Here is a 15,567-nt window from a genome sequence, read left to right as displayed (position 1 = left end):
TATCAAAATAAAATGATCAGGATTAAGAACACACATGTCAGCCTTAAGGAGATGCATATCAACAGTCTCTGCCCCCACAACTCTCCCCCTCTCCTCCCCCTCTCCTCCCTCTCTCTTCCTCTCTCTTTGTGCGTCTGTTTGTTGCTCACTCTGTCTTACACACATGAACACACTGTCCTGGGCTCACTCATGCACCCACCTCCCAACTCAAACATACACACAAAGACACACTCTTGGGTGCACATCAAGACGATTGCTGCGCCTGTAACTCTTTGTGGTTTTTGGTTCAGAGCAGAAAGCTCAGCATCAGGACTGTCATTTGGCTCCAACAGCCTAAGAGTTTGGTCCCACAAGATGGAGAGATTCTTATCATGAGGATATATACAGTTTAGCTGATAAAAAAGAGAGAAAACTCTTATATACTGCAGCAGATTTACAGAGACAACATTCCTACTTACATAAAACATTGTAAAACATGTCACTCCCATAGCAGTTTTTCATACATTTTAATTAACTGAGGTTGGCAGTGGGTAGCATTGTCGCCTCACAGCAAGAAGATCCTGGGTTTGATTCCCAGCCAGTGGCCAGGGTTCTTTCTGTGTGGAGTTTGCATGTTGTCCCCGTGTCTGCTTGGGTTTCCAGAATGTGTGCGTGAATGTGTTTGTCTGTGTGTCTGCTTTGCGATGTTTCCGGGCAGGGTGTTTCCCCGTCTTTTGCCCAATGCGCACTAGGATAGGCTCCAGCACCCCTACAACCCTAATCAGGTTAAGTGGCTTAGAAAATGAATGAATGAATGAACAATTGATTGTACTTAAAGAAGGAATGAGAAATTGATAATGGAACACGGAGAGAAGACGCCACAGTATCCTGGGATTTAAAGATAAAGGCACTAACAGATACAGTCAAATGGTGTTTATTGAATGGCAAGTGGAGAAAAAAAAGTTAACAAAAGTCATGAAAACTGACATTTTGACATTGCCCAGTGATGGAACAACAACAACAACAACAACAACAACAACAAAATAACCATAAAAGTTAACAAGAACAAAGCAGTGTTATAGTGATAGAGAGAGCTGTCTGTGTGATCAGTGAAGAAAAAGAACAGATGAATCTAAAGACAAGAGACTCACTTGTCACACTGTCTGGACTCTGTCCTGTACTAAGACATTATCATAGTTGTCATTGTCATAGTTGTCCAGTGTCTCCATCTCCTCTGAAACACATAAAAGCAGAGAGACTTTAGAATAATCATTTAAAGACACCTTTACACAACATTTCCATACATGTGATTTAATACACAACAGATGAGATCATATGATGATCAATACACATGCACACACACACACACTCGCGCGCGCACACATCTCTGTGACTGATTTTTGTTCTCTGGTTCACAGCAGGATGCTCAACAGGAGCAATGCCATTAGACTCCGCCAGCCTGATAGATTAGCATCAAGTTACATACAAACAGCACACCAGTAAACACACTTCTGCACCAGTATTTATCAGTCACTCTTTTAGTGATGGATAAAAAACATCACTTTAACTCTTAGATTTAACAACTCTAAAAAAATGTTTAAACATGAATTATTATCCTCAGACTCACTATTGATCATCAGAGCAAGGATTGTTCTTGAGTGTAAAGAGTGGACACATTTTATGATGTTTAAGTCAATTTGGCTATAAAATTACCAAACTAATTTTAATTCTGAATATCAGATGTGCAGAAAGACAGGGACAGAGAGCGGGACAGCTAAGGAGAGAGAGAGAGAGAGAGAGCAACAGCAATGCATGTACAACTGGGGGGTATTCCAGAAAGCAGGTTTAGTGAAAACTCAGAGTTAGTTAACTCAGAGTAAGTAGTAAACCTCCTAATAGAAGAGACATATGGCCTCATTCTCCCAGAAAAACAAAGCCATAGGGCCCTTCTATTAGGAGGTTTACTATGTACTATGAGTAAACTAACTCTGAGTTTTCACTAAACCTGCTTTCTGGAATACCCCCTGATGTCGCAGAATGTCTTCGCTGAATTTCTTCGGACCACATCTGACACTCCCCTGCTCCCAGTATCTCTAGAGAAACCCCACCTGCTGGTCAAAGTCAGCATCACAACAGTGTGTTCCAAATCTTTCGGTTCCTCCACTACTCTGTCAAAAATGATCCTCCAGCTTGACTTGACTAAAATATAACCAGACAGAATAATATGCAACTAGGACCCCCCCCCCCCCCCCACCTGCCCAAAAAAGATCACCAACACCATCATCATCACCACCACCACCAACACCAACAACAACAACAACAATAAGTATTAATATTATTTATTTAATATTGGAATTGACTGGCTTTAAGCAGGAGAGAAAAATGTAGACCCTGTGAAGCTCCTTCTTCTGATAAGTGCATATAGCCTTAAATTTGGTTTTATGTGTAGACAACAATCCCCAAAGACGGCTGGCAAAACCCACCAACAATATAACCGTCAATTCGCATCGTGTAATTAAGCACAATTAATCCTACGTATGAACATATTAAGATGTGATTTTAATTCATTTCTGTGAAAAGCGACCCGGAAGAGGTTGACAATGAAGTATCGTATGTGTGGTGGTCTTGCAAAACCTGACTGAGGTGGTTTTGCGCCACCAGAGGGAGAAGTCGGCTTCCAAATAAGTCTGAACCAGACCGAAGCGGATTAGACTGGAATGTCTGTCGTTAAAAGAGCTGTTATTAGCCTAAAGAGAAAAAAATGTCTGAGGGGCGTTTTTGACCAAGTCAAGCTTTTAAAGGGCACAGTTCGACTGATACTTGCGTTTCAAGTACTTAATCAGTGACTAATGTGACTCCCAGGATTTCGTCAAAAATGTACCACTGGAGACAGTGCACGAATTGCTTTGGGTATTTCTTTTAAATCTCGGATGCTCTGACTCAGTCTGAAGTTCAGAAAAGATGAACACTCGGTGTAAAGAAGAGACCGAAGGTGTGTATCGTTGTTATTTCTGCAAGTAGCCCACCTCCGTGTTTGTGAACACCCCATGTCAACTAGCTTGCGTCCTAATGGAAAAGATACATGTGCTAAGGTCTTAGCTCGCACAGGATCTATTAAAAGTCTTATCATTTTTTAAGCCTTAGCAACAGCTTGTTGTTATTGCCTGTCACTATCGTCTTAGTTGTAAACGTTGTCCTGTCTACCTCATACTTTGAAAGCGACAGTGCTTAGTGGCCAAATGACACGATTCTGCGTGCTTTTATAATAGGACAGCATGAGGCAGTGAACAATGATGTTATAGTCACGTTTTACTCGAAACACTACAGTAGCGGCGAGTACTGTGATGCCTTTAGGGCGTTTTTAGACAGTCCTCAAAAGTTACCAGACATACAGTAAATATTTTAGTTTGCCCGGTTGTATTAAATCCCGCACGCCCACAATCACTCTCTCTCTCTCTCTTCAGTTACCATGTGACAATGTAAACAAGACCGTCCTTTGTTTAACAACGCTACTCACAATGTTAACTGATCAGCGATTTGTTAAGATGGTAAATACTGGCCGTGTGAGCACTAAAGGACTGTGCCGTTCAGGACATTAGAATCTGGTTACAAGTAGCTACAATATAAGTGCCTTGTCAATAGAGGGAAGATGCATGTCTCAAATCACGAGATCGGTTCATTATTTACTTCGCTTCGTTCTTCCAAGCAAGACCGCAGTGATTTGAAGTCGTGACCGTTGAAATACCGATAGATATCAGAGGGCGTTTTCAAATTGAACTTTCTCTGTTTGTTTTCTCAGTCCCAGTTTTGCCTCTTCCCTTACTTCGCTTTGTGGTTCCACCTTTGAGGCTGCTTTGTGCAGCCATGTGGCAGGTGGCAGAAAAAGGACAGGTGAAGCACTATGGGATGCTGGAGGAGTTTGTTACATTGGCAACAGGGGCTGTCCCAGAACTGTTGAGTTATCACCAGAGGGCTCAACTGATCCTGGGTCTCCGTGCCAGGGTAAGAGAAATCTTGACTAAAACATTCGGGTAAGAGTGCCCTTAGACGGAGGGTGAACGTGAAAATACTGGACCTTTTCTGTGAGCTTTAGTCTGTGCTTTGGATATAAGTGACTTGTGTCCTGTTTTTGTCACAGCTTATTTTGGACTTGTGTCAGAGTGAACACCCAACTGACCTCAAAACTGTGCAGTCTCACCTCGACCGACTTCACACCTTGTCCTTAGGCACCACAGACAACGAAGTAAGACAGGGACACATGCACACACATACTCAACAAAAGATGACATGTAGCGCTCTTGAGAGAGAGGAAAAAAAGAAAGAGGTGTGGTTTTCAAGACGTTTGTTTGACCATCTCTGACTGTTTCAGGTCATTAATGAGGACGTGGAGCTTTCTGAGGCCAATTTCATAGAGCTTGTTCAGACCCTCGTAAAGGACCCGGTCGAGAGAGACCACTTCTTCCAGGTTTTTACACGTCATCCACTTCAGGCCTACCACTACAATGCATCAGCCTGACTGTCACATACATGTGTTCTAACTAGGGGTGGGCGATATTTCAAATATGCTCAATATATCGTGGCTTGTTCTACATGCGATGTAGTAAATGACTATATCGCGAAGACCGAGTACAAATTATCACGTAATTTTTTTAAGCTGCCGGCACGAGACTCGCTTTGGCGTTTCACTTTTCTCCCTCTCTCCTATGGCTCTCTCCCTGTCACAGATACAAAAAGAAAAAAACTCACATAGATACATCACACATACACACTTGCCTGCCCATCCAGACCACTCTCCTGGGCGAGTGTGTGTGACATAGGTGAGACGTGTGTTTTTGTATCTGGAGGGAACAGGGAAGGAGCCTGGAGAGAGCGAAAGAAGTGAAGCACCAAAGCGAGTTTATACGTGTTGAGTTCAGAAACAGTAATAGAAGATGGAGGTGGATGAATTGGTTCTGAAAAAAACAGCACTGGGTCCATCGTCTGGCAGTGGTCTGGGTATTGCAGGGAAGACATTGAAGAAATACTGTTTTGTTAAATTTAACTTAGTTGTGATTTCCCCCTTTTTCCATGCAAGTTTAAAATTGTTCTAATAAAAACAACTAATGAATATGAACAAGAACTTTTTAATGCAGACATATGCTGCAGGGACTACTGGAATCATCATACTGGTGTGATTGTATGCATCAAAGGGTTACGTTGACTATTTATGAAGTGCTTTAGAGGAGATTTCACAGTATCGCAATATATATCAAGTATTGCGATATAGACTAAAAATATCACAATATTATTTCTAGGCCATGTCGCCCAGCCCTAGTTCTAACGCTTGGTGGATCTTGCTCAAGACTATAAAATGACAGGGTGACCACCAGTATCATAGGGTTTTGATAAACAGTGCATCAGTAATGAGAGTCCTCAAGCAAGTTATAGTGACACTACTGCCAGTTTAGCAGATCAAACCCCTGCTAGCAACACAGAAATACTCTCCAGTGGAGCCAAGTGCTGTGTAATTATGCATTTGAATGTTCTATTCATTTTCTTTACTCTTTTTCCATTGCTGTTTTAAATATGATCCCTCTTTCTTTCCCATCCTCCCTCTAGAATATTTTCCCTGTGGAATATGGCAGCAAATTTGACAAAGCTCTTCAGAGACTGATGCTTGATTTCCTGCTGAGGTTGGAGCAGCTGATCCCGGTGCCAGACCTTACACAGGTACCGGAGAGAAGGTTCAGACACTAAACCCTAACAAGCCACACGAACAAAGAGACTTCTGTGGAAGATGACATTGAAACTTCCACTGCAGCGATTTTAATGGCCATAAACAATTATCTCTCCAGATCATTCACTGAGACACAAGTGCACAGCTGGAGAAGACAGTCACAGGGGGCGGACCCCTGCATAAATTGGTTCCATTCCAAATCTTAATTCTAACTCAAATCTAACATTGTAGTTTCCTTGAGATGGTTTTGTCTGAATCTGATGTGTTAGTGCAGGGCTTGAGCTCAAACCTGCATGGCCATCTACAACCTCCAGAGCAGAGACTCACTGAAATGGAGGCTGAAGAAGACACAGACCCAAAAATAATATTAAATATGTTTCTAAATTTAGGACATAATCTTTGCTCATAGTCTCATTGGTTGATTACTGTGTCTTCTTTTGTTGGAGGTCATTCAGTCACAACTAATTAATACCGTTTAAGCCAAACAAATGGTGATTTTTTTTTTAAATTTAAATCCCCTGTCAGATAGTTTCATTACTCAGTGCTGCCCCCACCCTCCTGGAGGAGTGCCTGCAGTCGGTTACAATCCCAGAGCACGCGAGAAGTCTGCTTCAGCATTATAGAGACATGGGACATCTTGCTATGCATGGTACAGCCTGTTTACCTCTCTGTTTCCTTAGAACAGACAGAGATTCCCACAGAGACTAATAAATAACATATGAATGATTAACATAGGAATAAAGAGTACAGTTTATTTACCAGACTACACCTTGTCTTGGCGTCGTTTGCTTATCCATTTCCTATGTCCAACTAGTGATTGGATTCTGCCTGGAAAACCCATTATGGGTGCCGCTGTTTTTCCCCAGTCATTTTCAGAACAGAAACATTTGGCTATACAGGAGTTATAAGTGTCTCTGTCATTCATTCGAGTGTGACTTGGGTTCACGTTACTTCATTTGTCTCTCTGTGTGACAGATACTCTTCCGTCCTGTTCGGATGACTGTATCCTCACCACCCTGTCACTCCCTCCCCTCGTCAGGGTTGTTATCGCTTCTGATCACATGGATTCCGGGGAGCAGTCTGAATCCGGGACTGAATTTGATGGTGGAGACAAAGAGGAGAGTCTGGAATTTCTGGATGACCACCAAAGAGCTAACGATAGTGTAAAAAAGGAAGAGGAGACACAAGAGAGGGAGAGAAAAGTGAGAGGTCGGACATGGCCATGTGAAGAAATGAGACTCTGTCACGAAGAAGAAGAGGAAGAAGAAGAGGAGGAGAAAGAGAAATTGTTTGTGGAGTCCTCTTGTTTAGAGCAGCCTTTGTCGTCCCCTAGCCCTCCTCTCTTGGACCTGTCTCTACCCAGGGCGAGAGTTCGGAATGTGGATCAGAGAAATTCAGAGAGGAAGTGTAGCGAAAACCCCCCGAATGGTGGAGACGCATGGCCAGATGGGACCGGTCAGGACTCATCCCGTAAGAGAAAACGGACAGACTGTTATGAAACGCCCCTCAAACAGCCCTTGACTGAAACAAGGTAAGAGTTCTGAGAGGGGCAAATGTTATTTTTGACATTAAACATGTATCCGTGTGTGTGTTTTAGTTACTCTGAAGGATGCCAGTAAATTCCTAATTTCCCATTAAGACAGGTTATCTTATGTGTGAAATTACAAACATTATGTGACATTTTGTTGTTTTCATTTGAATCATACAGGATTGTGTAAAATTGGTCTTGAACCTGATAAATATTAAATAGTATGATTAAATATCGTTTGGGTCACTGAAAAGCGGTTGACATTTAGGATCCCATTGGTGACATGACAGAGACGGGGGTGGCAATCTGCAGAGAGGTGGACATTTTTATTTCTGTTTATTGTTATGTTTATTTTGTTTATCTATGACCTATTTATTATAGCAGACACTCTGCATTAGGAGCCTTATGTATTTTGTCTGTTTAATATATTTCATATATTTGTGTTAAAAGATTTGTCTATTTGTATTTTTTCCTATACCTATAGCAGCCCTAGAGAGCAGAGCAGAGAGGTTCCTTTCATATATCCATGGGGGGGATACACAGGTGAACTGACTCACCGTCTATCAAGTCCAATTTGACAAGATATTTTGTCAGAGACATTAGGAAAAAAAAGACTTTAAATTATGTTTAGTTTGTAGTTTGATGGTAGAAAAATAAGCTTCATTGGTCACAAAATCAGACGACAACATTTGCCCATTCACAGAACTTTTCTGGTTTGCTTAGACATCCAGGAGCCAGTTTACCACACGACGAGCGATGCGTCTAAAATCCCCTGGTCTGAGGAAGAGACTCTGAACCTCATAGACATATGGGGTAAAGACTGTGTCCAGCGGAGCCTGAAAGACTGTCTACGAAATCGTCACATCTTTAATCTCATTTCCAAGAAGATGCATGAGCGAGGTTTCCTGAGAACAGCGGAACAGTGTCATACCAGGATCAAACGTTTGAAGATGAGCTTTCGCCAGTGCTATGAGAACAAGTCAGTGGCATATATTATTATATCATAAAAAAATCCAAAACAAATATTAATCTGTGTTCCACTTCAGATACCAGCAGACATTCCTACTATTGTAATTCATATGGGTGATCCATATTTTTTTTTCCTCTTTCTCCTATTGGATCAAAATAAAAGCATCAGTGGAGGAGAGCGATTAGAGTGTAAGTTTTATGACCAGCTGGAGAGAATACTGGGGAAAGGCAGCTCGTCTTCTGTCCCTGAACTCGCACACAGCATTCCGGAAATCTCTGTCAGCGAACAGTCGGCAGGAGAGCGGGAAGACACAGACAGTGAGAAATGGGAACTTCTTGGCCACTCGGGACTGGAGGGTACTTTTCTTAGCACTTAACTGCACTTGCAAATACTCTATTTTTTATTTATTTTGAAATACTTGCCAAATCTACATCCAAATAAAATACAGTATTCCTTCGTAGTGTCAGTACAAAGGGTTGAACCTTTCCAAGATGTTTTTGCATTGTTACGACAGGGTGTTTCACTTGAAGGAAATTTTGAGGAAAGTGGGTTAATTCCCAGTCCCGGAGAGCCAAACATTTTTTTCAGGCACACCATTGTACCAGATTTATATAACCATAACCAGCTCAACTACTTTTTTTAATCAGTTACTTTTGTTTTGTCTTGTATGTCCAAGGCACCAAGAATGTTCCATGGACAGACCTGGAGACGCGAACCCTGATCAGTATCTGGGGTGAGGACAAAACTCAGAGAGAGCTGAGAGGGGTTCACCAGAACGGCCACATTTTTGCCTTAATCTCCAAGAAAATGGCCACGTATGGTTACATCCGAACAGCAGAGCAGTGTCAGACACGACTCAAGAGACTAAAGTTGAGCTTCAGACACTGTTACGAGAACAATAAGTGAGTCGCTCGCCGTTAATATGTCATGCATGAAATTTTGTCGTCTCTTCAGCGTATTATGGATCTGTTCCAACTCCTTTTAACAGCTGGCTCAAATATCAAAAGTATTTTGTATTAAATATATGTACATATGTTTATGTATCGTGTTAATATCACCCATCTGAATTTGCTTTCCCCCAAAAATGCAGCGTTGAGGGACAGGAGCAAGTTGAGTTTAAGTTTTATGACCAGATGGAGAAGATTCTGGAGAACGACTTGCATGTCCATGGGACTTTTCCAGAAGATTCCTCCAGTAGGGATGTGGAGATTAAAAATGAGGAGTCAGCAGAGAGTGAATTCCCTGTGTACTCTTACCAGGAAATTGGTATGATAATTTTTGCATAGTATGAATTGAATTTTACATGAAAATAGCTGTGCTAATCTTACGTTCTTAGGTTTGAGATGTTTAAAAAGGCCATCAGGAAGACTAATGGACGGATTCAGACAGCCTGCCTTTGTTTTTGTGGTGTGGTTGTCACTCACCTGGAGAAAGATGAGAGTAAGGGTTTTCTCATGTTTCTCCTCCGCAGAGGCAGCGCTCAATATGACGGATGAGAGGAAGAAGGTGCCGTGGTCAGACGGAGAGACCCTCGTCCTCCTGCAGCTGTGGGGAGATGAGAGAGTCCAGGAGAACCTGAGGCGCTGCCCACACAATGGACACATCTACTCGGAAATCTCAGAGCAGCTTGCCGCTCATGGCTACTCCCGCACGTCGGAACAATGTCACACCAGGATCAAACGGCTCAAACTCAGCTACCGGCAGTGCCGTGATAGCCTGAGGTAACACAAGGCCTGCTCCCAGAACCTGTGTCACACATCTGTGTCTCATAGCCAGCAAATGGGAATATTCCTAGCAAATGGGAAAATGAAATAATGTCTCCATAATGTGTCTGTATCCCTCTGTAAAAATGATTCTAATACAGTTTAAGACTGCATCTGTATGTGTGTTCTATGAATGCCACTTTTTTTCTCTTTGCTGTCCGTAGTCTCCCTGAGGCTGAACATGTGGAGTTTAAGTTCTATGGCCTGATGGAGGAGATCCTCAAGAAGAACCCTCCCACCAAAAAGAGAGTGGTTGTAGAGACTGAGTCCAGCTGTCACTCAAACTCAGACAAAGGTGCTGTGATTACACCTACTCTTTATTCCATTCTATGAAAATTTCCTCTCTGTAGTGTCAACCACACCTGCAAGGTTTACATATATATATACAGTATATGTGTACTAGTCTAGGTTTGAATGCCACAGAATATCAACACATTACTGCTGATGCAACATCCTTCATTTCAACAGTGTGTCCCACTGTTTTTTGGTATCCTCATCAATGCCGTGACTATGCTTCTGGGGGAAGAACAGGGGTTCAGCTTGCTACTACAGAGGTGTACATAGAAATGTGTCGCTCATTGTATATTCACATACATGGATGTACGGCAAAAACATATGTAATCACATTTGCTATATAAATTAGATTAGAATGATGTAGAATTAGCAAGACTACTTTGTATTTAATCCAAGCTCCCAAACACGCAAAAACAGAGAGTAAATTTAGTCATGCTGTCTTCCACAAAACTCTTGTTCCCTTTGCAGATGTTCTTGAGGCAGCTAGCAGCACAGCTCCAGAAAAAACCTCCTCAGGTTCATGGTCGGACCCAGAGACGCTGGCCCTCATTGACATCTGGGCTGAGGATGAGATCCAGAAAGCTCTGAAAGGGGTGGTCCACAACGGCCACGTGTTCGCCGACATTTCGGAGAAGATGCATGAACTAGGGTTCTTGAAATCTCCAGAGCAGTGCCGATGGAAGGTGAAAACTCTTCGTAAGAACTTCCGCCAATGTTATGAGAGGAAAAAGTAAGTGGGATCTGGATTGTCTCTTTGTATTAGTTTTGTGTGTGTGTTATTTCATGTTGTGTAAGTCTGTCTGAGAACAGAAACACTACATATGTTCTCTTCTATAGGAAATAAATATGTTCTCTTCTATAGGAGATTAGTTGTTAGTTGTTTTTATTTTAGGAAGATGCAAGACGTTTGGTAGTAGGGCCTTCTATGGGACTGGTAGACAGACTACTCTTAAAACCCTGTCTGTGAAGGAGTCAGTAGATTTGGTATTTGATAAAGCCTATATTGTCCAGATGTTGAGTAGTCATGTGTTCTTTGGAATACCACCAGCATATTTTGGCTTTCTCTCTTCACTATTTTTATCCAGAGGTTGTGGTGCTGAGCAAAATCCACAAACATCAAATACTGTCTCAAGCATATGAAAACTTCCATGAAATATTAAATGTCAAACACTGAATATAAATAACTTTTTTATATATAAATAACTGTTTTTTCCCAGATGTGGAAGAGATAAAGTGGGATACAAGTTCTACGACCAGCTTGAGCAAGTGTTGGGTTACGAGGCCCTGTCCATTGATATCTTTGATGAGAAGGATGACCAAGAAGGTACAAGCCAGCCATGAGCTTCATGTTCTGTGTGAAATACGTTATCTATAACAGCCTGTGTTACAGCATGAGCAATGGCTCAATTCCACACTTACGTAGGTGGAAACTCTGTTTTCATTAACCCAGGTAGCTGGATTAGAGTTTCCAACGTGTGTCCAACATTCAGATCACGGATAGTTGTGAAGAGCTGCTGTGTCCGTAGAAATGCATAATTGTTCTCTGCATCTTGAAAAACATCTGAAAAAAGAACTAGACTGGTAGAATTACAGTGAAAATGATAACCCAGTGACAATTTACCAACAGTTTGCATAGTTATTCTATTCTAGCATCGAGACAGCTTTGGTTTGAAAGGTGTTAATGCTTTCACAAGAGGCATAATGCTCTATTTGTTCTGGTACAGGAACCGACGGGGTCAAGTTCAGCCCATGGTCTGAGCCTGAGACTCTTGCCCTGATTGAAATTTGGGGAAACAAGGAGATCCAGGAGAGCCTGAGGGGGTGCATCAGGAACGGACACATATTCGCAGAAATATCTGACAAGATGACGGCCATGGGATACCCCAGGTCAGCCGAGCAATGTCACAAGAGAGTCACCAAACTGAGGAAGACGTATCGGCGATGTCGAAACAGCAGGATGTAAGTGTGAAAGATTTAACCTTGGTGTTGGGGACTATAGTCTATGGTCAGTACAAAACCCCAGTGCAGATTGAATCCAGACCTGGTTTGGTTTCTGTTTAGGTAATGTGTTTGACTAAGGCACACCACTCCAAACTGAATGGCCAGGACTGTGTACCACTGTTAGTGAATATAACTCTATAATTTTTTTTCCCTTTCTGTTTGGATAGGCAAGGAGGGAAGCCCATACTCTTCAGATACTATAGATTCCTGGAACCAGTGCTTGGAAATGACTGCTCCTCCCGGGACATAGACCTCGTTGATTCCGGGGGCGACATATGCATGGAGGCCTCCTCTGACCAGGAAACACGTACGTCTTGTCAGTTTGCACTGCAACTACTGCCAATGCAAATGCTGCTCCACAGTTATATAACATCTGTTGCTAAGCAACAGAAACTGTTAAGTTTTGACACAAGTACCTGAACGTTTTAAATTGATGATATAAGTATAAAATGGAGAAATAATGATGAAAACTCAAGGAGTGCAGGTTGTTTAAATCTTTAGAACCCTGTTTTAAATTACTATCCAAGCCCAGTTCCACTGATCAAACCTGAAACCTGACAACTAGTAAACAAACTCGTGTTTAGCTGGAGTGTCAAGAGTGCTATTGTGTAGCATTGTTAAAGAAAGAATATCCTGTGGGCTCCCATCATGAGATTGCAGTGGACTGGGCAAACGTAAAAGTAAGCTGATTTAACACTTTCACCTCAGTTTTGATCTTATGTCCACAGTCACCAGTAACTAAGCTGCCCAGTCACAAAAGCCATGGAAATTTGAAGTGTCTGTTAGCAGATGGCTTTGTTAAATAACCACACTTTACCTTTCCCAGTAAAAGGTAAAGCAAGTAGTTTGAAGATAAAAAACAAAACAAAACAAAAGCAAACTCAAACAGATGTTGAAGTATGTGGCAGTGTGATCGTTGTGTTTCATGTTCTGTCTTGTCATCATTTCTGTTTCAGATTCCCAGCGCGCGGCCCTGAGGGCGGTGGCAGAGTCTAGCCGTAAAATGCCGTGGTCCGACCGGGAGACCCAGGCCCTGTTGGACATATGGGGAGAGGACCGTGTGCAGCACCATCTGAAGGGCTGCCTGAAAAACAAACGCATATTCAAACACATCTCCAAACGCATGACGGCACAGGGCTTCATCCGCACGGCAGAACAGTGCCAGACCAGGATCAAGCGGCTCAAGGCCCGCTTTTACCGGGAGAGGTACTGCCCCAGTGTTTATTGGTTTTAAGAGTCAGTGTCATTTCCTAGTAAATGTGTGCTGTTAAGGACCGGCTGTCTGACAGCGTCCCTCTTAAAGTGATCTGGGCTTGTAGTCCAAACTCTTTCTCAGTCTCCTCAGTGGAAATTTGAAAAATGAAGGTGTTTTCATCTCATATGTGAAGCTGGGATTTGTTTTCCAAATGAAATTTAGGATAATTATTAACCATGTGAACGTACTGGTTAAATATAAACCATATGATGTATAAGCCCATGGTCCAAAGAGTGACACAAGCATATTTTTAGGGAGTTTTGGAAGCTGGAAGCCAGACATTTTAAAATCCTGAATGCAAACCTGTGATCAGTATCCTCCAATACCTCGGTGTCTTCACATTATTTTCATTTGCAATTCCAGGTTATTCTGTGGTGTATAGTAATGGTGCTATTTTTGTGTGAAACCTGTCTCAGAGAGGATTGTAAGTTCTATGAGCAGTTGGAGCAGGTCATTTTAAAGGAGATCTCCACCGACACACCACCGGACGACCCCAGCATGCCTAGTGAGCTAGAATCCATCACTGATTCTGAACCAGGTAATTCAGTCATGCTGTAGCCAGTATGTCCGTGACAGGCCCTTTCAATTTCTTGCTTTTTGAAAGACAGTGTTATACTATATAGATGATTGTTCTGTTACTGTTGGCTCGAGATTTGTGCATTCAAACATTAAGGTAAACTCAACACAAGACCTTCACTGAAGCTAAATCAAAGCAAATGTCATACAGTAATGTAGACTTCTGAAAAATTAGTTTTACAGTGCACTTTTTATCAGTATGCTGAGAGTTCTCTTTTTAAAATTTAAAGTCATATGATGGAGAAGAGGAGCTGAAAAAGCATTGTTTGATGTGAATGAATGTGATATGAAATGAAGGCACTCCCTGTTTCAGAGTCTCTGTGAGGGTAATGTTAAGCCTTCCTCAGTGTTCCTTGATCACTTTGAATCCGAATTATCATTTCAGTCAAAAGACTAGATTTACAAAATACACACGTCCGTACACCATGGATAAGCAAGTAAGTTCTGAGCCAGAGAGTGTACTCAGAGAGGGAAATAATTAACATATTGTTATAGGTATAAAATTAGAATTTCATCTGATTAACAACGTGCAAAACCAAGCAATGTTACAGCCACATTCCCTTTTTAACATACTCTTCGTTATTGCTATTTGTTTGAACAGAAGTACACGGAGAGGCCTGTTTTTTTTCCTTTTTTTAATCTCTGTTGGAAAAAGTAAATGAGAGTGACATGTTTGTCTGCTCCATGCTGTCAGAGAGAGATTGTTGATGTAATTGTGTATGTGTCTGATTAGAATCCCCCGCCCTGGCCAGCCGACATGCATCTGACGGACCCAAACTGCCCTGGGCAGACAGTGAGACTCAGGTCCTCATCGATATCTGGGGGAACGAACAGGTCCAGAACAACCTGAGGGGGTGTGTCAAAAACAGGCACATTTTCTCCCAGATCTCCCAGGCTATGGCCGAACAAGGCTACAACCGAACAGCTGAACAATGTCAGTCCAGAGTGAAGAGACTCAAGGCCAGCTTCCGCCACTCTGTAGAAAGCTCCAGGTTAGCAAGGCAACAACACTCAGAGAGAAAGCAGCCAAAATTCAAATTTATTTGGTAACAAAGGCAATGCTTTGTTGTGCTTGTATTTGTCTGCAGTACTTTAATGTTAAACATATAAAGGATTTAAATAAGGATATAATCAAACAGGGGTTCCATGCGAGTGATTTGTACACTTTGTGTACTTTGAGGTGGTACAATTGCTATCCCATAACAAACATAGCTTTTACAGGGCTTTTTTTCTCGTCTCTGAAACTCAGAAATGGTGGTGAGCACATTGAATGCAAGTTCTACGATCAGTTGGCACAGATATTCGGAAACGGATGTCAAATGAAAACAGAGTCTGAGGAGTTGAAAAATACCACTGAACCTGCTGTGGGTACGCTTGTAACCAGCACTGTGCAAGGAGAAACCACAGGTGATTAAATACCAGTAAATATTGTTAGATTTGGATTTCACTGAAATGTTTCACTGTTACAGATGTATAAATACATAT

At 42.0% G+C, this 15,567-nt stretch overlaps 1 protein-coding gene across 1 annotated transcript; it reads left to right on the top strand.

Annotated features, from left to right (window-relative positions):
- Positions 1–2,940: 2,940 nt before the first annotated feature.
- LOC115829483 (uncharacterized) lies at positions 2,941–15,497 on the top strand. The gene is made up of 20 exons (XM_030793637.1): positions 2,941–2,971; positions 3,779–3,981; positions 4,118–4,222; positions 4,349–4,444; positions 5,578–5,688; positions 6,221–6,344; positions 6,671–7,226; positions 7,708–7,766; positions 7,947–8,202; positions 8,356–8,549; positions 8,870–9,095; positions 9,284–9,459; positions 9,665–9,914; positions 10,121–10,230; positions 10,719–10,980; positions 11,468–11,574; positions 13,208–13,457; positions 13,923–14,044; positions 14,816–15,074; positions 15,332–15,497. The coding sequence occupies exons 1-20, from the start codon at positions 2,941–2,943 to the stop codon at positions 15,495–15,497; spliced, it is 3,663 nt and encodes a 1,220-aa protein (XP_030649497.1).
- The last annotated feature ends 70 nt before the right edge of the window (positions 15,498–15,567 follow it).

The sequence above is a fragment of the Chanos chanos genome, chromosome 1, assembly GCF_902362185.1.
Source record: "Chanos chanos chromosome 1, fChaCha1.1, whole genome shotgun sequence".
Lineage (NCBI taxonomy): Eukaryota > Metazoa > Chordata > Actinopteri > Gonorynchiformes > Chanidae > Chanos > Chanos chanos.
Note: the sequence above shows the minus strand (reverse complement) of the source record. Positions and strands in the feature narration are given on the sequence as shown.

Bases quoted from the DNA above. Each gene is read 5' to 3' on its own strand.
- LOC115829483 (XM_030793637.1), top strand. From the start codon at position 2,941: ATGAACACTCGGTGTAAAGAAGAGACCGAAG. The intron at 9,096-9,283 runs GTGAGTCGCTCG...CCAAAAATGCAG, and splicing joins CACTGTTACGAGAACAATAA to CGTTGAGGGACAGGAGCAAG. The intron at 11,575-13,207 runs GTACAAGCCAGC...TTTCTGTTTCAG, and splicing joins TGAGAAGGATGACCAAGAAG to ATTCCCAGCGCGCGGCCCTG.